The sequence below is a fragment of the Formica exsecta genome, unplaced genomic scaffold (assembly GCF_003651465.1).
Source record: "Formica exsecta isolate Colony F162 unplaced genomic scaffold, ASM365146v1 scaffold265, whole genome shotgun sequence".
In the NCBI taxonomy this organism is placed as follows: Eukaryota; Metazoa; Arthropoda; class Insecta; order Hymenoptera; family Formicidae; genus Formica; species Formica exsecta.
In genome coordinates, this window is record NW_021849915.1 from 1,000,221 (window position 1) to 1,024,816 (window position 24,596).

General features: G+C 34.8%; 5 protein-coding genes across 8 annotated transcripts in view; 2 read left to right on the plus strand and 3 right to left on the minus strand.

The window, feature by feature from the left end:
* LOC115236937 (riboflavin kinase) overlaps positions 1-1,502 on the plus strand; it is a 5,485-nt gene extending 3,983 nt beyond the window's left edge. Inside the window, exons 2-5 of the mRNA XM_029809677.1 lie at positions 1-13; positions 717-865; positions 996-1,098; positions 1,202-1,502. Of these exons, the coding sequence (XP_029665537.1) occupies positions 1-13; positions 717-865; positions 996-1,098; positions 1,202-1,320 (384 nt within the window). The 3' untranslated portion in view covers positions 1,321-1,502. The remainder of the gene's footprint in view (positions 14-716; positions 866-995; positions 1,099-1,201) is intronic.
* On the minus strand, positions 1,346-4,276 carry LOC115236930 (H/ACA ribonucleoprotein complex non-core subunit NAF1-like). Its single transcript, XM_029809667.1, has 6 exons — positions 3,914-4,276; positions 3,017-3,668; positions 2,784-2,913; positions 2,373-2,641; positions 2,157-2,302; positions 1,346-2,090 (listed from the first exon to the last, which is right to left on the minus strand). The coding sequence occupies exons 1-6, from the start codon at positions 4,020-4,022 to the stop codon at positions 1,510-1,512; spliced, it is 1,887 nt and encodes a 628-aa protein (XP_029665527.1). The 5' UTR covers positions 4,023-4,276; the 3' UTR covers positions 1,346-1,509.
* A 625-nt stretch (positions 4,277-4,901) lies between these two features.
* LOC115236926 (putative ATP-dependent RNA helicase DHX57) lies at positions 4,902-10,251 on the minus strand. 2 transcript variants are annotated; one of them, XM_029809664.1, is made up of 13 exons: positions 9,939-10,251; positions 9,654-9,804; positions 9,391-9,575; positions 8,845-9,284; positions 8,184-8,701; positions 7,788-8,101; positions 7,221-7,713; positions 6,752-7,137; positions 6,544-6,665; positions 6,126-6,445; positions 5,608-6,037; positions 5,423-5,510; positions 4,902-5,344 (listed from the first exon to the last, which is right to left on the minus strand). In XM_029809664.1, the coding sequence occupies exons 1-12, from the start codon at positions 10,007-10,009 to the stop codon at positions 5,434-5,436; spliced, it is 3,507 nt and encodes a 1,168-aa protein (XP_029665524.1). In that variant the 5' UTR covers positions 10,010-10,251; the 3' UTR covers positions 4,902-5,344; positions 5,423-5,433. The 2 variants fall into 2 exon arrangements, with proteins under 2 accessions (XP_029665524.1, XP_029665523.1); XM_029809663.1 differs by having other exon boundaries at positions 5,423-6,037; positions 9,939-10,250.
* A 105-nt stretch (positions 10,252-10,356) lies between these two features.
* On the plus strand, positions 10,357-11,659 carry LOC115236934 (39S ribosomal protein L41, mitochondrial). 3 transcript variants are annotated; one of them, XM_029809674.1, is made up of 3 exons: positions 10,357-10,520; positions 10,732-10,897; positions 11,209-11,659. In XM_029809674.1, the coding sequence occupies exons 2-3, from the start codon at positions 10,738-10,740 to the stop codon at positions 11,544-11,546; spliced, it is 498 nt and encodes a 165-aa protein (XP_029665534.1). In that variant the 5' UTR covers positions 10,357-10,520; positions 10,732-10,737; the 3' UTR covers positions 11,547-11,659. The 3 variants fall into 3 exon arrangements, with proteins under 3 accessions (XP_029665534.1, XP_029665533.1, XP_029665535.1); XM_029809673.1 differs by having other exon boundaries at positions 10,369-10,520; positions 10,729-10,897; XM_029809675.1 differs by having other exon boundaries at positions 10,378-10,520; positions 10,696-10,897.
* LOC115236929 (MAP/microtubule affinity-regulating kinase 3-like) lies at positions 11,656-20,236 on the minus strand. Its single transcript, XM_029809666.1, has 10 exons — positions 19,844-20,236; positions 18,481-18,684; positions 18,256-18,402; positions 17,861-18,181; positions 17,643-17,766; positions 17,357-17,568; positions 16,964-17,109; positions 15,591-16,135; positions 15,083-15,504; positions 11,656-14,199 (listed from the first exon to the last, which is right to left on the minus strand). The coding sequence occupies exons 2-10, from the start codon at positions 18,604-18,606 to the stop codon at positions 14,080-14,082; spliced, it is 2,163 nt and encodes a 720-aa protein (XP_029665526.1). The 5' UTR covers positions 18,607-18,684; positions 19,844-20,236; the 3' UTR covers positions 11,656-14,079.
* Between the last annotated feature and the right edge of the window lie 4,360 nt (positions 20,237-24,596).

Genomic DNA, 24,596 nt, shown 5'->3' on the forward strand with positions numbered 1-24,596 from the left:
GGCATTCCGACAGGTATCCTTTCTTCAGGACGATAGTGCATCAATTATCGTTAAAATGCGTGATCGCAATCAAAACGATTTGACCCTCAAAGGAAAAAAAAAAAAATGCTGCGCGAGTATTAATCGTGTTCTACCGATGCTAAATAACAAGACTAACATGACAAATATAATGACATGTAGTAATTCATCTCTCTCTCTGCTGTTAGAAAATCGGAGTCGAACAATTTTCACAGGCACATTTTCAATTTTGCTTCTTTATTTATATTGCAACTAATGTTCGCGTTATATATATACAGTATTGTCCGAAACAGGCCTTGCTACAGGTTAGGATTTTTCACAACAAGTCATGCCTATATGTATTTACATAATTTTTGAATCAATAGATTATCTCCCTTAATTGCACTTTCTGCACTTTGTGTCTTCTTCAAGGTTTTGAAAAATATATATTTTATTCGAAAAACCATTTTTTTGTGCATTTTTAGAATTTTTAATTGAACATTAATACCAATTAATCTCTTATTTTATATTTTTTAGATTAAATGTTTAAAAAATCAGAAGATATTTAAATATATGTATATCACTCCATGTATCTTATATCAATGGCGCCGTGTTTAATTGAGATATTGCTATTGCTGTTCACAATTAAAATTTATATTTCGAACTTAAAATGTATAAAAAAAATTAATAAGTTTTCCTTTTTTTCATAACTACATCAGCTAATTTCCCAGAATCTGTGGTCAACGCTTTGCCGAAAGATTTAGATACTGGCGTTTATTATGGCTGGGCTTCCTTGCGTGGACAAGTTTATAAAATGGTCACCAGCATAGGCTGGAATCCATATTACAAGAATGAGAAGAAGTCAATGGTACGAGAAATAATATTTAAAAAAATTGGAATTCTCATTGATTAAAATTCCAAAATTATATGTTTAATTACGAAATTATATTATTTAATTCTTACTGTTATCATAATTTAAAAATATATTTTGTTTGCAGGAAGTTCATCTGCTACATAAATTCCACAATGACTTTTATGGCGAAGAGATCAAAGTGATAATTACTGGATATCTACGACCAGAAAAAGATTTCTCTTCTCTAGGTAAAATATAGTAGTGATATAAAATATGTAAATAAATTACCATTCTTGCATAATTTATGATAATTACTGCATGTGTGTGATTTTATTTTATTTATTCTTTCAGAGGAACTTATCAAAGAGATAAAGAATGATATTGCGATAGCAGAACAGAAATTAGAAGAGCCTGTTGTAAATAAACTGAAAAATCATAATTTTTTAATAACTAATAAAACAAATGATTAATGACTATGAAAAATGTCACTCTTCATCTGATAAATAAATTTAATTATTATTTTTCTTTCCATGTTTATCACAGAATATCTATATATAAATTTGTCTTTTATTTACAATCATTTAGAAATTGATCTAAGCTTATGCGAATGTACAAAAAATATAAAGACAATACTACTTAAATTAAATTAAAATAGAATCTCAATCAACGATCGTCGAATCTTTCGAAGGAGGTGGAGGAGGTGGTAAAGATGGCCAAGGTGCATTCGTATGCGGTCGCACAGAAATCGGATAAGACATATCTATGTATGAAAATGATGCGTTGGGAAGTTGAGGATAGTTCATCGGTAAGGAAGGAGGGAACATAGGATTAAATCTCGGAGGAGCACCGAACGGAATTCTAGAATATCGGGGTTGCATGTTATTGCATTGAGAATTCGGTGTAGCACCTTGAAAATATTGTTTCCCATCACCAGAGTTATTCGAATTGTAATTGCCATATTGCGGCAAACCTGACTCATTAAACGGTGGCCTGTACTCCGCGTTTGGTCTGTTGAACATAGGATGCATATTTCTTGGAACAGGCGGCCAATGCATGTTATTTTGATATTGATATTGCATCCAAGAATCGTTATAGGAATATGGTCCATACTGTGATAGATTAAAATGACTGTTATTTCTCAATGGCTGTTGCCCCTTAGCCTGGTTTTTCTGAAATTTGGCATTTCTGTTCCATGGATGATTTGATTGCCATTCAGCTGTTGGCTTATCTTGAGTAAAACCTGAAGAACGATTTATAGTAATTATTCAGTCATTTAATTGTATCAACCAGCTTGAGAAATACTCACTCGATATACGTTGTCGTTTCCGTGATGTGCTGCCATCGGAACTGTCTTTGTTATTTTTCTGCTTCAGCATCTCGTAGTAAGCTCGCTCTTCCTCGTCATCCGAAAATGCGGGCTCGTCATCGACCACCGCGTCATAACTTTTCATTCTGCAGGAGATTGTTCATTGAGTATGTCATAATCATGCATAACGTGTATCATATTTATTAGAATACTGACTTGTGTAATTCGTGTAGAAAGATGAGTGACGTGTATTGTGTATTTGGACAATAATAAACTGACATGCCCACTTTAATATTGCTTTCCTGTATGTGTTCAGGGCTATTGAAGCGAATGCAGTAGTTTGGTTCGCTTACAGGGCCAAACACATCTAATATTTTGCCGAGTGCTCTTTCTCCTTTCTCTACAAATAAAACTGTATCGATGTGGAGCGTAGGCTTACCGGAAATCGGTTTTACAATTACCAATTGTTCAACTACCTTGTCAACCTGGATTGTTCAGTGACATAAAAATATAAATTTTAAACGTGTAGAAATTATCATTGCTTTTACGATATTAACTTATTTTACAAGTTTCTACATTTGTGTATGTTTAGTTTTATAAAATTATGTTTGTATGTATATTGATTACCTCGCCCAGAAGATCACACAAGACTTCAGGAACACTGATCTTTAAATCTTCTATTGGTGGAAGATCATTAAATTCGTTTTCTATTTGTTTTTTCTTCTTTAGTATGCTAGTTTTATTTCCTTTCTTATTTCTGAAAATATATATCATGTGTTTATCATTTCTATTTATTAAAAAAAAATATATATATTATATGTATATGTCATAATTTTATTCTTATAGAAATGTAATAGTACTTGTTATTATTGGTACTAGTAATATCATCTGAATCACTGTCACTGTTGCTACTGTCGTTATTAGTACTACTGCTACTACTGCTACTACTGCTACTACTGCTATGGTAACTGCTACTAGAGTCGTCTTCGCTGTCAGTTTCTTCACAAGAAGATAATACATTTTCTTCAATTGTACGGTACTGCTGCAAGGACTGTTTCTTTTCGATTTCTTTTTTTTCATTTTCTTTGTTGGCAATTGGTATAGTGTTTTGATTTTCAGTTTTGTTAGTATCTGCTTCTATCTCCTCCACATCCGAATTAGAATTATATTCCAAAGCAATTTCTTCAATTGTACGGTACTGCTGCAAGGTCTGTTTCTTTTCGATTTCTTTCTTTTCATTTTCTTTGTTGGCAATTGGCGTACTGTTTTGATTTTCAGTTTTGTTAGTATCTGCTTGTATCTTCTCCATATCCGAATTAGAATTATATTCCCAATCAATTTCTTCAATAGTATGGTACTGTTGCAAGGTCTGTTTCTTTTCATTTTCTTTGTTGGCAATTGGCGTACTGTTTTGATTTTCAGTTTTGTTAGTATCTGCTTCTATCTCCTCCACATCCGAATTAGAATTATATTCCAAAGCAATAACGCTAAGAGAAGATATTTTACCATTTTCTGTCAAACAAATGCAAAATATAATTTTATTGCAATCTTTCAAATTAGATCAAAACTTGTTAAGACTGCTTATGATACACGTTTCTAGATACGGTTTCTAGTATCGATTAACACAATATACGATATATTTTATCAAAGAATCATATTAATTATGGTTAATTATCACAATAGTTCTTTCCGACTTATTTACAGAATAATACTGATTAACGTGGAATAAATTGAAATTTTGAACAGCAAATCATTACCGTATTTCGCATCAGGAATTGTTATCAAAGGCTCTGATAACGGCTCCAAAATATTCGACATTTCGACTGGAGTTTTTTCTTCAGAACATTGACTATCGTTGAAATCCATCTCGCAATCTTCTTTAAAGATTTGACCAACACACAACACCTACTACTACCTATTATCACATATCGGCATGTTTTATATGCCATGTGCCATGTGGATTTCAATATGGGTGCGTTCAGGAGACAACCGTTGAGTAGCAATCGAACATGATTGGTTCTTACTTCTAGAGCCAACAAATCAACGTCGAGTGTTGACAAGACGATGCTCAACAGTTGTGTCTCCTGAACGCGCCCAATCAAAACTAATCTAAAAGTGCTTTTACATGGTAGCGTCGAACGTTAAGCGTCTGCGCAAAATATTATTGCCCAAAATTCTATTTATTTTATTTATTTTACTATACAATTATTATTAATCAAAATATGTTATAGAACGGGCAGTATAAATTAGAATAAACTACTGACAGTATAAATTAGAATAATTTAAAAAAAAACGCAGCAAAAGATTCTGGATGGCTGAAGTATTCGAACAGAATACACAGAAGTATAAACTCTATTTTGAAAAAGTGAAAAGTAATTTTAGCCATTTAACGCGTCAGCGGATTTCAGCTTTATCGCCATATGTGCTCGGATCAGCGATTAGCTCCGATTCGGATAGGAGTAAATTAAAATTGATTATGATAAAAGATGCTTTCGGAAATTCTACTCTAAGATAAAGTAATATTTAATTAATTACTACTCTATGGGTAAGATTTCCAAATGCAGCTAAGAAATAGGGAGTAATATTATATTTGTTCGCGGGTTATTCCGCATAAAATAAACTGCAATAATAAGTAGACGCTTGAAGAAAAGATGAGAGAAAGTAGATAATTAATTTAGAGGTACTTCAGAATTTTTTTTAAGGAACTATATTTTGATATTTTAAAGAAGTAAAAATTTTTGTTAACATATGATATTTTCTTTATTGCAATTATGTACTTACGAACTTGGCAGTTGAATGTAAATTGGTTTATTGCAAATCACCAAAGTTAAAAACATTAGCTTCTTCAAAAGCTATTTGTCGATATATCGCCTTAATAAAAAATAAAATGTTCTATATATATTAGTCAGCATGACACAGCTTCTGCATAGATAATATCAAAATTTTTTTCATAACATATATATAACACAATATTTATTTTTTCTTAAGGCCTCATGTACTCTGCTATATAACATTTGTAGTGATAACTATATTTTTTTGTTCGGCTATTCTTTTGTTACTATATTTACAATTGTATGTATAATTGATTTGCCTTGTTGATGGTTTAAAAGATTCAATAGAGGATCTTGCATCTTTTGTTCTAGTAATTTTGCCAATTCTATTCTCATTCTTTGCAAAAGTAGCCCCACCTGAAAATATATTATAACAAAGTAATGCATATTAAAAATGAACACTTTATTTTCTCACCACAATTATTGTAATCTTACGTTGTGTGATTCTATCGCGAACATAATCCAACCATCGTCGAGAGAAAGCATATATCTTCCATTATGCATTTCCGTGCGTAATTCATAACTAGAGAATAATATTAAAGATAAAATTGGGATCATGGACACTTCGTTAATGAAAACTTTGCTAGTTTTGATCTTCTCCTGGAATACTAAGTACGGACTTGTGAAATGTCCAATGTGAAAATTCACAGACGATGGATGAATGTTGACAAAATCGTCGTGTCTCGTTCTGAACTTCAACTCGTTTGCTTTGGGTGACATTGGTATCATGCCAGTAGATTGCGCTTGGAATGACTTTCCAGGTGTAAAAACTTTTACGATGTTAGGATATAATGCCGCGCAGAGAAGACCTTGCAATAGCTTGCAATTGTCATTGTTGACATTTAATTCGACTCCAGTGATCTCTAAGATATTGTCAATCTTGGGTCGTCTCTTGGGTAAATCGATAGGCGCGAAACCGATCGATACTAACAACTCCAAAAATTGAAACTTTATATCCGCTAAAGTATGCAATGTATTTACGGATAAATAGTTTTTAAAGGCGAATACTCGGCCAGCATAAGCACTGCGCGAACACGCGGCTAACCATTTCTGCAAAAGAACAAAAGTTATGCAAATAATGTGTCTTTTAAGCAGAATTATATTAGATTAATTAGAAATAATTTTGTCTAATGTCTACCTTATAAGCGTTGAGGACGGTTAATTGATCCGACTCAGCCGTGTAAAATGTCTTCTTGGGCTGAACCTTATTTATCATATCCATTGGTACGTTAAATGGACTCTTGTGCGACAAACACGCGGCGATAGTAAGCGCGGAATCCAAGCAGCAAAAAATCGCGCCATACAGTATCAATTTACCGATTCGTACATTTACAGGTAGTTTGGCTAAATGATGACCAAGCGGTGTTAATACACGTTCCGAGTTAAAGGCGCCGACATCCTGCAAACGTATTATCGCGCTCGTAATATTGTCGATCGTCGGTGGTTCTATCACTTTCCCTATTGGCAAAAATTTAAGAAGATTATTACTTCTGTGATAAACAACGGCGAATATATAGATACAGAGTAAATAAAAACACGGAGAGAGATTTTCTTACCCAATATCTCATATAGATCCACTTTTTTTCCTTTGTGCATAAGCTGAATATGTAGAAGTAGTGGTTCCAGAGGAACTCTTAGTATTTCTGGTATCGGTTGTGCAGTAAAATGATATTTAAATCTACAAAAATAAATATACGCACGTTATTATGCGTGTATAATGCATTTATATCAGGTTCAAGAAGACAAGAATGCTAAAATACACACCTATGCGAGGTATACAAATGGATGCACACTCCAGGCATTACTCGACCAGAACGACCCATTCTTTGCACAGCGTTCGCTCGCGATATCCAGCAGGTCTCTAAACTTTCCATATTCTGATTCGAATTGAATCTCATTTCCTTGATCTTTCCCGAATCAATTACGAATACGCAATCGTCTATAGTTATAGACGTCTCAGCCAGATTCGTGCTAAGTACGATTTTACGGACATCTTTTCCGGTTTTCTTAAATACAAGATTTTGCTCCTCATTAGAAAGACTCGAATGTAGAGGTACGATAAGAAATCCTTTATTGTTTGGCGAGAAATTATTATTATTATGTAATCGATCTTTCAATGCAAGAATATCATTCATACCTGGTAGGAATACCTAAAAATATTGTACAAAAAAATATAATATTATTACTATGCATCAGAAATAAGCAGACATGAATTGCAAATAAAAATGCTTACTAAGATAGAACCCGTTTTGGGATAGTCATGTTCTCCGAAAACAATCCATTCTAAAGTCTTTTCTATTAACTCAAAATTAATCCTTTCCTGATTCATAATGTATAAATTTTTATATGTCTGCTTGGAATAGCCACGATATCTACTGACGAGTTGCATCAATGTCAAATTTTCGTCCTTAATAGATTCTTTGGGTGTATTAGCGTATTCGCCGATTTTCGAATCAGCCATTTCCAGATCAGTTTGAAACTGATCCCAATCACACTTGAGCTTACGAGTGAACTGAGTATTTTCTTCGAGAACATATCCTGTTCTTTCGAGCGCGTCTTCGAGAAAGATCTGCTCGACTGAAAAAGTCTTTCCCGGGATATTTAGAATTGGTGCTTTTCCAAAGTATGAAGAGAATGTGTCGGCTTTAAGTGTTGCGCTCATCAGTATTATTTTCAAAGACGGCCTTTTCGGTAATAATTCCTTTAAAAGCATCAGTAAGAAATCGCTGGAGAAAAGAATAATATGTAAGTAAAAATCACAAAGAGAGAGTAAGAAAGAGAGAAATATAAAGCATTTTACCTATCGGCGCTTCTCTCATGCACTTCGTCGACTATAACGTGAGTCACATCCGATAACTCGAGATTCCCCGATAACTTCTGCAATAGTATTCCCATGGTGCAAAATGTTAGTCGTGTTTTACTAGACATTTTACTCTCCAAACGTATCTGATATCCAATGGTATTTCCTATAGATTCATCTCTCTCAGCTGCTACTCGTTCTGCAACCCCTATGGCACTTATTCTTCGTGGTTGAGTGCATATTATATTAATGTGAGGTTTATCCTTCGACTGCGATCTATTAATAATCCACTCATCTATAATAAACTGCGGTACCTGTAACATTTTAATTGAAATTTTTGGTTTCGTTTTTTTATTTTAATATGTACATATTTAATGAGAGAACACTGTAATGTACCTGAGTGCTTTTGCCACATCCAGTTTCCCCAGAGATGATAACAACTTGATTTTCGTGTATAGTTTCCAAAATTTCATTTGTCTTGGACCATGCCGGCAATTTTTTTCGTGCCTCCTGCATTCTCATATAATTGGGATTTTTTTGTTTATCCATAAATTTTTTTTCTATCAAATCATCTTCCCCACTAATCTGTTCCCAAGAGATATTATCTCTGTTTTTTTTACTGGTGCTACCAAGTTTGTAATGACTAGGGAGTTCTTCTTCCTTTTCTTGTTCCTTTGGGCACAATGTCTCATACTGATGCAAAAATTGTTCCTTATCTTTTTCCAAATAAGTTTTCATATCATATTCATCTTCTAATAGTGAAATTATAGAAAATATCGACGGGATACCGTCAAGAGATAAAAGTAAGGCTTCATTGTACAATCTTCTTGCTATTCTGAGGCATTTCATACGTGGAAATATTTCGTTGTTCTTATAAAAGTAAAAATATGGTGGTTCATATGGATATTTAGATCCTATAATTGGAATAAAAAAATTGTAATTCTCTATAATTTTATTAATCGATGTCATACGTTACTCCTCAATTAATTCTCCAACATTATGATTAACTACATAATTAATATGTAATTCAATTAATATATTTAATTGTGTGTAGTACCTTCGGGGAATCTTATCTCTAGCGTGAAATAAGGATCTTCTACAATTGGCACATTGGATACTTTCTGTGGTAATTGGTGTAGAAATCTGCATTTGTCTTTAAATGTGCATTTATTATGAATGAAAAATTGACATACTTTTTTATCTTGCTTTTTTACTTCTTGTGTAATTTTTTTATTATTTGTTAAATAATCTAACTTTAATTGTACTATCCAAATGCTATTTTTTATTTTTTCACTAAACGCATCGCCATAAATCGATTCGAGTGCCTCCTTTTCTTCCCGTTGTCTTTCCAATAATTCAGCAGCATCCGGGATTTCAGAGTTTTTATTTTTTTGAATATTTTCAATTCCATAGTATTTGCGAAATAACAGTTCTAAAGATTTTCCCAAATTGTTTTTCGTATACGTTAAAGCTTGTATACAGTGTGAAAGATGGAAACTATAAATAAGAAATATATCCTTTATATTATACAAAGAGATGGACAATAATATTATTATATTATTTTATTGTTATATATTATTATTATTTTTGAAACACACAGTACCCATAGCTTTCTAATTTAGATGTAGCAAATTGCTGTGTTATTTGGTCCTGGGTCTTCGGTGTGGTATCTTTAGAAGAATAATCTACTATTCCTTTGACAACTAAATTACCTCGTTCCATCCAGTACTGTTTGTCTAAATTTGATGTTTTTTCTTCAAGCTCCGCAGTGTCAATAAGTTTAAAATCCTGCAAAGAATTAAGGAATTATATCTATTAAGGAATAACAAAACAGCATTTGTTTAATAAATAGAAATACATATTTACATTTCCGTAAATATGTAGAAGACTGTCGTAGAGCTGTTGCTCAGATTCTTCGGATATTTGCAGTGTTTGCATTTCCACCTTGAGCTTCCTAGGTACTGAGGAGCTTGTAGACATGACATCTTTCTCCTTATAGCTTTTTGCAGACACATTTCTGTCATGTGTACGTGACAGAATGTAATTGTATCATTTAAACATATTGAAACAAATTTAATACTTTTATGATAATTAATATTTCTTTGATAAAAATACAGGAAGAATATTTATATATTTATTTATTTTACTTACGTATTCGGTTTGGACGTGCTTTGTGCTTCTAATACATCATCTTTCATTAATTGCTGACTACGATAATCCATATTGTCAGATAAATAGTTGTCTATTATATATTTATTTTTTTTCTTTTAGAAGGATGTTTGGGATATACGTAACGTAATACGTGATGTAACGTTGAGTCTATTAATTACTACTAATCAACTTCGCGCAATTAACAACAACTAATGTGAGATAATGACTAAACACTGAACGTGATTACCAAATGTTACCAAACTGTATTGAATACTGAGGCTTGATTGAGGATTGAGGGTTTGAGGTTGAGCCTGCGTTCCAAAAATTCAATCAAGAAGCGCTTCGAAACATTTAGAGCGTCAAACGGAACGCATGTGTCAGCATGTCAGCTGTGATTGAGAGAGAGAGGGAGAGAGAGAGAGAGAGAGAGAGAGAGAAAGAGAGAGAAAGAGAGAGAAAGCGTTCAGATCATTGAGTATTGAATATCGCATGAGTTTTAATTCAGTGTTAATTTTCGAGAAAAGAAATAACTAAAAAAAGCGTTATCCGTATTATCAGTGCACAGGATATCTTTGATAAGAGGTAAGGAGGCTGGAATCAGATCCGATCGAATGTTTTTGCGCTTTTACTTGGTCAACCAAGAGTACACAATGTTACTTTTAAACGATTTTAGGTTATGTTAGAGATACAATTCTTGAAAAAAAAAAAGATATTGATAACTTTTTTATATTATATCTTAAATTATGTTTCGATCCAGTGTATTTATTAGGTATCGATTCGTTTTAACCAGCAGAAATCGATGGCGTCTTCGTGTATGATACTGCGACGTGGTATCGCGACTTCCTGCATTTGTCATGGGAAGCGAAATTTTCGAAAATTCTTACTATACAATAAACGTGGCAGTCGTAACTTCAAAGAGCAACAGGCGAAAAATCCAGATCCTGATATACCAATAGATAGTGAGTTATTGATTTTAATATGTTATTATATTTGGAGCATTAGATTAATTTCATGAATAACCCTTTCTCACGAGAAATTGTTTCATAAATAAATACAAGCACGAATAAGATATTTAACTCCGCATGTAAAATATGTTCTTTATATATAACAAAATAGATTGCAAAAAGACTGAATAATTTGGAAGGAAATTGGTTGCGATATATCTTTGCGATTTTTCAATACTTACATAAATATATAATACAAATTAGGGATATTATATACATAACATGATAAAATCAATACATACTAATTACTATAATAAATATTATAGAGAGAGGTGTAAAAGATACTGGATACAAAGTAGATGGTAAATTTGTTCATGTGCCAGAGATGGTTCCTGAATTAATTGTTCCTTCATTAGAAGGGTTCACTTTAAAACCATATGTGTCATACAGAGTGGAAAACTTTACGGAACCCGAATTTACTGCACAAGATTTGTTCGACGCGGTATATTCTAATAAAATAAAGGAAGACTTTGCAAATAATCAGTTGGCTGAGAATGGAGAGCCATTGAATCCTAGCGATTATGAAAAGCTTACGCAGCAACAAGCTAAGGACAATGCCAGCAAAACAGGTTGTGACATTTTTGACGCAGGAAGAAAATTGTAAAAGTTTTTACTCTTTAGTATCTATGATTCTCTAATATTTAAATGTGTATATTTTTCTCTCTTCTATGTCGAAATAAAAATCTTAAACATGTTCCAGAACTACATTAATATGAATTTCAGTCTGTATATGTTTTATTTATAACTCGCATGTATACATACGTTCACAATTTTGCAATTTTTACAAAAAGTAACTACTTACTATCGTATATGACTGTTAAAAGTGATATTATGTACGCACTTTGCTAAGAGCATGAAGAACAGAATTTGTTATATTGTATACATTATAAGCGACTTATCTCCCAGATCAATTTTTTGTTTTTATGACAACTTTTTTATATGGCAGTCAGTGCTTGATAGCAAATAATTACTTCCATTATAATCCTTAAACATATTACATTGTTCTAAAACAATAGCTTATACATTATAAAACGATAGTATATATCACATATATAATTGTCGCAAAAACTTCCGCGAGAGTCGTGTAATTGAATTTGCGCAATGTTCCAATGGACAAGTGAAATTAATTTTTTGCTATTATAAAACACAACGTTTGCGTTGTACCGGGCTTTCGTCTTATGCAATCGAAAGGACTTGTACAAGTCCAAAAAACAATGACAAGTATGACAATTCAATAATGCCAAAATTGATTTTCAATTCCTGAGATTCATAGATATCTTGCGTCAATGAATCCGTTTGCGGATAATGGATTTGTGATTAGGCTAACTTAACAGTTATGTTTCACTTATTAAATGGCTTTTGAGCGAAGTTTGATTGTTTTCTGTCAGGTAAAAAATGGCGAAAAATTCGAATAGTAAAGTCGTTGTCAGTTGTGCGCGGCCGGTATTGCTTACTACTGACTAGATTATTAGATTCTATTAATATATGTATGTGTATATATTGTTTTTTTTTTTTAAGTGCTGTATTCATATCAAACGTACAAACGGTCTCGTAATCATTATTGTTTCTCTTCAACATCTTCTAATAATTATAATCATGCAAAAAGCTCATAAAACAGAGCTATTGAAATGGAAAATATCCTGTTTAGAAGAAATAATATTTAGACAGTGTACGGGTGAATGTTTATGAAAGACATTTGTATAAAAGTAGTGCAGCTGTTAATGCAATATGGCTATAAATATTTCTAGAAAGAGATAACGTATACAAAATTATTAGTTAACTTATGTTTATGTAGGAAATATATCGATCACATAAATCATTTATTCAAACATCTTTTTCAGAATGCAGCACTTCTATGTGATACACGTTAATTATTACTGTTTACTGCTAATATTATTGTTTTCTGTTATTATTTTCTATCACCTATAGTCACCATTATGAAGAGTGGAAGAGAAAAACGTCTCTAATTTTGTACAGTGGAACGCTTATTGAGAAAACATAACGTTCTGATCTTTTAATCCACGCGTCTTATTTCCACTCTTCGATTAAATCAATGGAAAAGCGAAAGTGGCATAGTACTTGTTTTGCTTTGCTATGAAAAAAGAATTTTAATTCTATCTCATTGTCAGTATGTTGTTGACATTGTCTTGTCTTTTGTGTGTCGTCGATATTTTGTTTTTTTTATACCTTACACTACAACATATTTATAACATCTTGTCGACGACTTGAGCATTCATATATTTCTCTCGCTTATTGGCAGTACAGAATATCCTCTAAGGACTTATATTGCGTAATTGGTATATATTGTTCTCTGTTATTTATTTTGCACACATGAACGATTGCAGAAAAGAATAGGTTCTAAGCTTTGTAAATCTATCCGCAAACTTGTTAATTAAAAAGTAGTTTTTTGTAGTTTTTCTCTCTTTTTTTTTTCTCTTTCTCGCATTATATTCTCAATAGCGGATGTTGTAAGACAAGTCATATGCCACTTGCTCTTCAACTGAACTTGGTGTTTCGCTTTAATTATCAGTCTATGATATAATTGGATATTTGACTGATAAAATCAGTCGTTTCAATAAGGCAGGTACACGTGTTACTGTATGACAAAGATTACTCTGCATGAAAAACTTTTCTTTTTTCTTTTTAATGCCATATATACGTATTCTCCATATATTTATCCATGCAGAGAGACATATAGTACAGTAGCGATAACTTTGTAAAACAGCATTGTAGCAAACAACTTATATATGAAACATTTTATACAATTTTTAGTGCTTTAGCCAAATCTTCTTCGCACCGACGTTTATTCGGACCAATAAAAGCACACAAGTGTAAATCTTTGGCATTCAGTAACATGTACCGTACATCTAATCGGAGATCTTGAGTATGTAAAGAAATACAATTATTACAGACGAGAGACTGAACGTTTTACTAAATTCTTCATATAATATACATCTTAACATTTCTCTCTATCCAATGCAAAATGATATGCAGCTATGTTAATGAAAGTCAACGTGGAAAGACTAGGGAATACTGCTAAAGGAGGAAATACTGCTGAGAGCAATAGTTTATGTAATTCAACCGGCTTTTCATACGCAAGATCTCAAGATAATTACTAACAACGATAGAGCGGAGGCTTATTCCATTGGATCCCCTACATTTTCGAAGATGGTTGAATGTGGATTGCTTGTAGTGGGCCATAAGAAACCACCTACACTGCCCGGTGGTAAGTAAGACGCGCCTCCGCTAAGGCCCACCTAATATATTTTATATATTACATCAGTTATTTAATATTTCTGTGGCATGGTGTACACGCACAATTCAGTTCTTTTTTATATCTTTATATCTATATACACATGAGGACACAAAATGTGCTAAGCAAAATAATATGGAAGCGTTGTGGGATACAGACACACTCTAATTTTATATAATGAGATATTTTATATAGAATATAAGAGTGTGTACAAAAACACGTAATTGCTTAATTACATTGATACGACAAATATGGAAATACAAAAATCTAAATTTTTATTCTAATAATATGTGTAGTACTTGAGGGATATTTATTTGTTGCATGTAAAAATTGAATCAATCGTACGATTATACAATAATAATTTTTGTACAATTAGAAATTTATTAAATATCTTCTTTTGGCTTGCAGTGTGCGTTTACATTTAAATTACTAACTACACATAGTAATTTTATATCAAGGATTGGTTTTCATGCAGTATAAGGCAAACTAGAATAAAAGATAACTGCCAAATTAAAGAAAAATAATCATTTATTTGCATTTAACATAAATAATTGTGCTAATAAATCGCAGGTACTAAATAACATTTTTTATATAGGTACTAAATAACATTATGTACATTGGTTCATTATTGTAAATGTATGCAAAGCATTTACAATAATGTCAAGACACTCTCAATAAAAATCTTATCTTCTACATTGAGTGAACTATGTACAAGGATTTTTCAGTTTTTCATATTACGTATTGATTAATTTTATTTCCGCCAAATAGAGAATGTCGAAATCACAGTCCAATTGCAAAAAATTTCACCAACGGCTATACATGTCGTTTCAATCATTTGCCTCATATATTCTCTCTATCCTTACACTGTAACTTCTTTATGAATTTACCTGTTGGCTCCATATTAGCGACCTCTCCGCCAACTGGCAGTCCGCTGCTAATCGGGACGGTAGACTCTTCCATCTTTCCTCGTCCCGTTTCCTATTTCTATCGAAGTTTCTGTCAACATGTCCTTGAGAGAGAGGCGGCAAGATTTGCGTTCGTTGCGCCAGTTTGTAGCTGTCTTGTCTCGGTACGTGATCGGCGCGTCTGCTGGTGCCGCTTCCGGTTGAAACTGGAATCGGAGTCGGACTACCACCGCCTCTGTGCCGATGATATAAGTTACGCTTTTGCTGCAACATACGCTGCTGCACTAAAAGCTGCAGCTGCGTGCCCGAATCGCCGCGCATCTTAAATTGCTGCTGATTATCGGGTGGTGTGGACGGTGGCCTAAGATGGACTAGATCTAAATGACCTCGAGCTTTTCCTGAATCTGAAAACGATTAGTTATCGCTGTGTTACTGTACAGGTCACCGCAGAGTCCTCGGGAAATTATTAAGAAGCAAACGCGATGCACACCTTGAATACTTCTCTGCTTGGACGGCCTGTCGCCGACACTCTGCTGACAGAACAGTAATCTAGGTCCACCGTCGGATGCTCTTCGTCCCTGAGAGACCCGGGATATTCTACCAGTGATGGGGGATGGACTCTTGGGTGGCGGTGGCGTGCAAGACGGTAGACTGCTCGTAAAACAATTCGTCCCCGTGTAATCTGGCGGGCAGCCAGAATCGAAGCTGGACTCGAAGAGTTCCGACGACGAGCTACCGCTGCCGCCCGCCATAAACAGGGTCGTTCGACTGGGTGGATCAATAGGATCCATAAGCGGGTTATCAAAATGATGTTGATAGTCACTTAATCTTCGATTGACTATCTGGCTGTCAATTCGTTGACTGATATCGTGATCTAGGCCTAATCGGTGTTCTTCGAGTTTGATCTGTGCTTCGCGCAGCTCGTCGCCGCTCGGACCTTCCTCCAAATCGCCCTCCGCGCTACAACAACCTTCATCGGTTGAGGAACTCGTCGAGCTAAATCTTTTACTCCCTCTACCGGTATCTTCTCTTCCTCTGAAACAGGAAAGAGATTCGCCTCGTTGGTTGGATTTGAAAGAAGTGTTTGTTCTGCCATAGCGGTTTCTTCTGATGGCTGTATGAATGGATTGCCATTCTACGCAGCATTCAAAAAATATTCATTAAGAGCATTCTCCTCATCATTTCATCTATGAACATTAATCTGTCACGACACAATATTTTTTCATATTAAATCATAAAAAATGCCATTATAGAAAAGCTACCGTCGACATATCTTATTTCTTGTCCTGTTATATCACATACAAGTTTTATACTATTAATATATGTTCTGTTTGTTTAACTATTGTACAAGTAGATTTAGAATCAAATAAATATGCAGGGAATTTTTTTAGATTATGTCAATCTACGCATTATATAATTAATATGAAAAATATATAAGATTATGGTATAAGTAATGTGCTTCCATTGATAATAAGTAAAGCAAAGCAAATAAAAATTATGAAATCAAAAATTTAAATAAATCAAATAAATTAAGAAATTTAAGGGTAAAGAAAAATATAAGAAAATGAAATGAGGATTTACCAAAAATAAAGCGACAGCAATATGTGCTTCCAATCCAACCTGTCTTGACAAAATCTCCAATATGTGCGTCACCCATCAATAAAGTTCAACGTCCCACTAAGCTATCGCTGTAAATAAAAATTGATTAGATTAAGGGGGGCATATATTATTTTCGTGGTACATTTCCGACTGGTAGGATTGGAAGTTACAAGTCTCTCCAACATGAAAAAATTGGTATATTTAAAATAAAATTATTAAAAGAAAATGTATGTGTGATAATGTGCTTAATGAAAAAATGTCTACCTCGATTTAAATTTATCTTCTTTTGTTCTTGCAACAGTAGACCAGCAGGTATTATTAATGGTACTGCTGACGCGATGTTGCTTCAATCTTTCTAGCAGTAAGAAATAGATAGCAGCATGATGATCATAGCTGCTGTTTCGTAAGGACTGTTAAAAGATGACATTTATATTTATACGATATAATTGAAAATATATATTGAAATAATATGTCTCTATGTATATATTCAAAATTCTCTCTTTGATTTTATTAGACAGTGCTGTGTCGTTTTTCTCCGAAACCGCGCATATGTTTCAAGAATACGATACGATTAATTTAATTAGAAATAAATAGATCAATGTATTCTTATATAATTTCGCATAAGACACAATAGAAGTAGGAGAAATGTTTCCTTACCTCCCTAGTACGACTAATGTCTATTCCTAAGCTATGCATTAATCGAAGTATTTGCTCATTTGGTTCCTGAATAGAAGACGATGGCCGTGTTACGATCACCGAACAAATGCTATCCGCCGTTCCCGCCATCCAACGGTGCCTCTTAATTTGTGGAATGGTATATCGTTTGGAAGGTTCCAACACCAACATCTTGCGTATTAGGCTTTCACAATCTTTAATACAAATTTCGACATGCGTAAGCATAACAGAAATATTAAATGTGCAAAATGTATATTTAAATAAGCACCTGTACTCATAAAGTAAGGAATTCTAAATCTGCCGCTTAACACGCGATCTCTCAATGATTGAAGAGTTGATCCGTCAAAAGGCAGTGCACCACATACTAACACATACAACACAACACCCAGACTCTACAAGAATGAGAATATTTATTTCGAATATGTAATCAATGTAAATCTGTGTTTTTTTTCTTTTGCCACAATTTCTTTCTCTTACGAAACTCACCCATACGTCAATTTCAGGTCCGGCATAGTGCTTTCCTCGGAAAACTTCGGGAGCAGCGTAAGGTGGGCTACCGCACCATGTGCTCAATCGCTCTCCCGGGGCGAATCTGTTACTGAAGCCAAAATCGGCGATCTTTACGTTCATCTGAGCGTCGAGAAGTAAGTTCTCTGCCTTCAGGTCACGATGCGCTACACCCGTTACGTGGCAGTATTCGACCGCGGAGAGTATCTGGGCAAATGTCGCACGTGCTCTGGGCTCTCCCATTCTTCCGTACCGCGCTATGTAGTCGAATATCTCGCCTTTGCTCGCGTATTCGCACACCTGTAACAACGACGCGTGATATCCTCATCGTTCAAAAAACACAACAGTTGCAGTCGCAGCTTCATCATCCTCACCATGTAAATCATGTTCTTTGTTTCCATGACTTGATATAATTTAACGATATGCGGATGCTCCAGCTGCTTCATAATTTCAACCTCTCTATAAACTTTTTCTAGATTAGTAGGATCTAATTGAGTTTTATCGATTATCTTGATAGCCACCTATTAAAAAGAATCACATCTCTTTAGACAATATATCATCAAATTACTGTTTATAGTAGAAAACGCATGTACACGTACCTCGGTTTTCGTGATTCGATGTCTAGCCAATTTTACAACGGCAAAGTTGCCTTTGCCGATAGTTCCTTCGATATCGTAAAATCCCACGCGGATTTGCTTTTTACCCTGTGTAGGTCCAGTATCCATATTCACGTCGATTTCTCTTTCAACTCTTGTAAGTTCTAATTAAACTAATTCTTCTTCTCCCAATGCTCTATCACTAATCTGCAAAAATCAGAATACACAGTCTTAAAAGAGGAATATTTTTTTGGGGAACTTATGTTATTTCTCTGACTCTGATATTTAATATGTTTTCAACAAGTGCAATTTTTTCTTTAATTATTTTAATCGTTAAGATAAAATTATGAAGATAAATAAAATAAACAGCTAACAGTAACAGTAGAGAGAGAGAGAGAGAGAAAGTTACAATATTTTTTAAACAGAAGTATGTGTGGAATGATAGAAGTGGTCTTGAACTAAATGTCATTTTTTCAAGATATGATATGAAAATAATAATATTTTTCCAATTTTCGATAACACTTTTTTTTATTATCGTTTGAAATGTTAATTTTTGTACATAGCCCCTCATGAGACCCTCTTTTCCTGCTCTACTCTTGTCTACTATATGAAGCTTTTTTTTTAACATATCGTGCCTATGCAAGCGATTACGCCACGCGCAAGCGCTAATAAAGATTCATAAAGTCCCATTTCGAAAAGTCTGACGAACACGATTTTGAAGTCCATAATGATTGCCTTTGTTATCGCGCGTAAAATTTTTTTTATGTGCGTATAAATATTTTTTTGTTTTTTTACCTTGTACCGTATGAGTTGTAAGGTATCTCAAGCGATATCGGCGCGAACGTCTAACATACGATAATTACTTATCACACATTCGTCACAATGACGTGAGTTTGCGTGGCTGATCCAGCATTGAAGGCGGCGCGCGATATCCCGGAAGGATATCGCACCCAGACACAACAGAAGAACAAACAAGAGAGAGAGAGAGAGAGAGAGAGAAAGAGAGAAAGAGGTATAAGGGAGGGAGAGAAAGTGAGAGAGCGACGGACGTTTTCAAGGAGAACACGCGTCAAGGATTCATCGTCGACGGAGTACAAAGGCCCGGCCCGCAACAAGTACAGTAGAAATCCTCGACTGACGTCACAGATCGACAACGACCTCCTACCTATCGAGTCACCGTCAGATCGATCGTCGTCGATACTCCTGGATAGAGAAGAAGAACCCCGCGTCGGACGAGGTCGCCGACAAGCGGGTATACAATCGGACGATCTCACTGATCGTGAGACACGGACGAACCTAATAGCGGTGCGAGAAGCTGACATGAGAGAGGGTGGTGACTCCTCTTCACCCCTTTTCGATTACTTACCCTTCCTGGCTCGAGAATTACCGATCGTCCGCGGGAACGGTGGTCGCCCGGTGAACGCGCTTTACGAAACAATCGGCGACGACGGCGACGAGGTGGACGCGCTCCGGGGATGCGCGGGGAGCCATCGGTGAGCGCCGGACGTCATAACGCGCGCGCGCGCGCGCATCTGTCAAATATCCGGCGGGTCCGTCCACTAGCTCGAAGCTCGAGAACCGAACGGAGCGGATCGGAGCCGTGCTTACGCGAGAGCGAGACTCAACGTAGGGAGCTCCGCACGGCACGGCGGTTCGATACCGACTGACCGACGGCCATGTTACCACCCCCCCGGTGCCGTGCCGCTTCGACGGTGTCGGCGCCCTCGCCGCCCCCTCGTACACCGTCACCCCGGCCATTCTTAGCGAGAACCACCCCTCTCTTCGCTTCCTCTTTCTCTCTCTCTCTCTCTCTCTATGGTTCCCCTTCCTTCCCCCCTCCCTCCCCCATACTCTGCTCGTCTCCCGCTCTTTCCCGCCTCACCCTCTGCCACCACGTAATCTACGTCGGTGCACCCGACACCCACCACTACCGCGATTACTATCGCTCGCGCCCGCGCGCCGTTATCTTCGACAATTGACGTCACGCACGTACGTGCCCGCGCGCGCGCGGGCATGCTCGTCTCATCGTTAATTGTTTCTCGATGTAATTGTACGGCAAGTATAGCGGCAGCACGTGACCGACCAGTCATTGGGTATGTATGGGTGGGTAGTCCCGGATTTGCGCTCGAAAATGACGTTTCGATTTAAAAAGAATTGTCGAGAGTATAAAATGTCATGGTCCTATATAAGGTCTTCTGAAGTGGTTTACGTAAACTGGCGTAAAGAGTAGATTGTATAATATATACATTTACGGCTTTTCTTATGCATAGTCAGCGAATTAATATTGATTTTTTTTTTTTTTTTTTTTTTTTTTTACGGCACCGCGTATTTTATCTCTCGGAACCGAAATAAACGGATTATGCTTGTGTGAATTATAATCATTAGGATGACGTTCGCGAATTTCTGGATCGTTTACGGTGAAAAATGCATCGCCGAGCGAAAAGACAGACACACTTTCTCGAACGACTAATGAGACGCGATATGTATTCCCGCATACTATTGCTAATCTCGGCTCTTAGTCTCGTCGTTCTGCTCCCGCGAGTGAGCGCGATTTCTCTCGTCTTGTTTATCTCGTCTTTGAAAGAGTTCTCGGACATGATCGATGATTATTGTTCCTATTCTCAGCAATATTGATAATAGAAACTTTTATGTGTGTATAGTGTAGTATAAATTTCACACAGAACTGTCATTGAAATTTAAAAAAGTTCTAAAAGATACTATTATGTATAATCCAATGTTATTATAATTGGCAGACAGACATTATGTGCATATAAACACGATTTGTCAGTTTTCTAAAATAAATGCAAATCTTACCAATTCACGATCATACTCTTTAGCGTAAGAAAGATTATTATTTGCGAATTGATAAAGAAGAAATATTATTGAAATTATATAATTGGATTTTTTGTATTATTTTATGCATAATATTTCATGAATATAAATGCAATGTATCAATTTCTTGTTGAATTATATTTAGATCTGATTATAAATCACGGTCGTATCTTTTATTTATTTAGTTAGCGAAAAATTTTAATCAAGAAACGATATCATAATAAATAATATTAAAATTTAATATTATTAATAAATATCATATTCAATAACAAATATTTCCAAAAAAAAATATCTATAAAATTTCAAGTAATTAGACATATTTTCTATGAAACTTTATGTGTATTTTAAATAATTTTAGATCTATGTAAATCTCGGAATAAATAATTTTGCTCGACTTCAGTGTTTAACAATGCCAGATAAAGATCCCAATTTTTTTTCGCGACGTTTGCGGCGCGTTTTCGTGATTTTAAGGGAGTATGTTTCGGCATCTATCTTGTCGAATTTGCAGGTGTTCTCTGTTACGAGTCGAATATAATGCGATCGTGCGGAAGAGCCGTTCCGCCGTTTTAACAGCGGATCGCTTAAATTATAGCGAGTGCGGAGGCGGAACGCGAAGCGGCAATCCCGACTGTCTACAAAGCCGGGCAAGATTGCGCACGTGTGTGTACATTGTGTCTGGTTTAAGTATCACTGCGCAATTATTTCTTCGATTGTTAGAAATGTAAGATAATATGTGTGTTTAGGTAAAACTTACGTTAAACTACATATAATGAGTTCTCGATATATCTACATCAAATGTACTAGGCTATGATGTCAGAAGCAAGATTATTGGCGAAGAAATATATGCAAATAATTCTTGCAATTTACGTTTATTTCTGTCATCACGGCGGTCACTTTGAACGAAGTAAATTCTGGTATTAAATTGATGTCCTTAGCAATTAATGAAATAATTGCGGTTATAAAACGTACGTGGACTGTAGATTGTTTGTAAGTCCCTTTCTACCGATCAGTCAGTTCGATGGAACGGTTCAAAGAAGATTGGAGATAATTGATGACGGTCGCGTGTCTGGCCATGGGTTCAATCGATTCTTCCAGTTTTTCTCTTTTTTTTAGAAAATTGACGTCAGACGCACGTTTTCGTCAGGAACGCTTCTAATGCGTCGTCGGTGCTGTAAATTGCTTCGTCCTCTGTATTTTTACGTTTGCGTAAACGAGAATCGCAGCCACGTTTTTTTTTTTTTTTTTACGAACACGCAATAAAGCTCTATTTCGAGATGACATTTCTCCCAGGTGAGTTTCGTAAAGGTCGGTCACTTGAGAAGTTCCCCTAATTGAATTTTATCGCGCCCCAATTTGCCTTTCGATATTTTGCGAAACAAAACTATTGTATATTTCGAGATATATCTCTCGAAGTTTCGAAGAGATTTTCTATTTACTTGCAAATGTTTCGCATAATTTTCGAGAATTCACGTAGAATGTTGACTCTGCTTTTTCAGGAGGCAACCATAAGCCACGCTTTCCATACATTTTCTAAAGTTCTTTCTTTTCGCGCTCGTGAAGTTTCTATAAAATATAATATATAATTTCGACGTGCGAGAGAGTTTTATTTTTTAAAAAATAAAAAAGAAAGTACGTAATCTTCTACGATATATAAGTTATTTCAAATTCTCTTTTATAGGTAGGCACTCGCTTAACACAAGTATAATATAATAATAATTTTTTTTTAAATTGATAATATGGCACTAATTATATAATTAAGTTTTCAAATGCATTAAATACAGTATACTGTATTTCTTTATTATTCTAATATCTTTTCTCACAATACAAAACATTATTCTGATATAATATAATTTATTCGTAAAATTTTGCTCTCTCTTTCTCTTTCATTTAAAATACATCTTTATATCGCAATGTCAAGAAACATTTAGTAATCTCGATATTGCGAGATGTTCAAGAAGCAGTTATTTTAAAAGAAACATGAATTAGGAAAATTAATAATTTTCTTCCCATATAGAAATGAAAACATAGTTAAATACGAAAATTATGAAATATTGAATATCTACTGTATTTTACTCTCAACAATTTTTATGACATGAAAAATAATAATAAACAAGAATTGTTCTCATTTTTAAAAAAACTGTCTCAAAAATTTTTTATATGCGATATATATCCCATTTATTCAAATCTCAAAGAATATTCAAGGAGAGCATATAAAGAGAATATTAATCACGTGCCTTATTATGCGTGAAAATTCATCCTTCATGTACTCAACTGACGCATACGCTCTTTCTTGTCGTAGGTCGCATTCAAGACGGTCCTTCCCATCGCGACAACGAAATTTTCATGGTCGGATGAATCGATAGTACGAGCCAAGGTAAGGGGCCAGGAGAAGGAGAGAGCGACTTCCTTGTCGGTTGACTATCGTTATGAAAAAATAACATTTCCAATGAGTAAGTCAGATTGTCGTGATAAGAAAATGACATTTCCAATGAGTAAGTCAGACGATAGCAATGAGATAATGCTTGGCGACATATCCGAAAACTCGAATTTCGCAATCTCTCTTTTTCTCTCCTTCTTTCTCTTTGACAAATCCTTCGCCACCCACCTCGACTCTTGTCGTAGGTCGCTCTCGGCTTGATTTTGCGCTCGCACGCGAGCAACTTTGAGTACGTCGGTAAATCAATAAGACGCTGAAGTCGTGGGAGAATCCGTCGATTTTTGATGCCCCGCAAAGTTTCAGCGAAAGTAGCGCAAAACAGACGACCAGATACAGAGATATGTCCTACTTTTATACCTATTTCGTCCGAAACTTCTGTTACGGATATATGGCACCGAGTGTTTTAAGAAAATTGATGTGGAAAAATGGTACATGCGATATATAATCAATTCCTCATGAAAAATATGCTATTACGATGTTATATAATTTAAATTGTTGTTGAGCATAGAGTGTACATGTAATTTCAATTATCGTGTCGAAATATTAAACAACAGTGAATTAAACTTTTTCAAACAACTTATACAATGAATAACTATAGGGACAAATCATAATTCTTTATGGAAAATAAAAAATTAATCGGATCAATTTTATGTAAGCATATATATATATATATCCAGTATTTCAATTATATTCAAAATTTTAATTATAATTATACATTTTTGTACTAATAATAATAAAGTCAAAAAAATACCCGGAAGCTGTCACAAATTTCAAAAAAGTTTAGTCGAAATCAGGAGAAATCAGAGAAACGAGCAACCGATTATAGAGAAGGACACCCAATATGAAATTT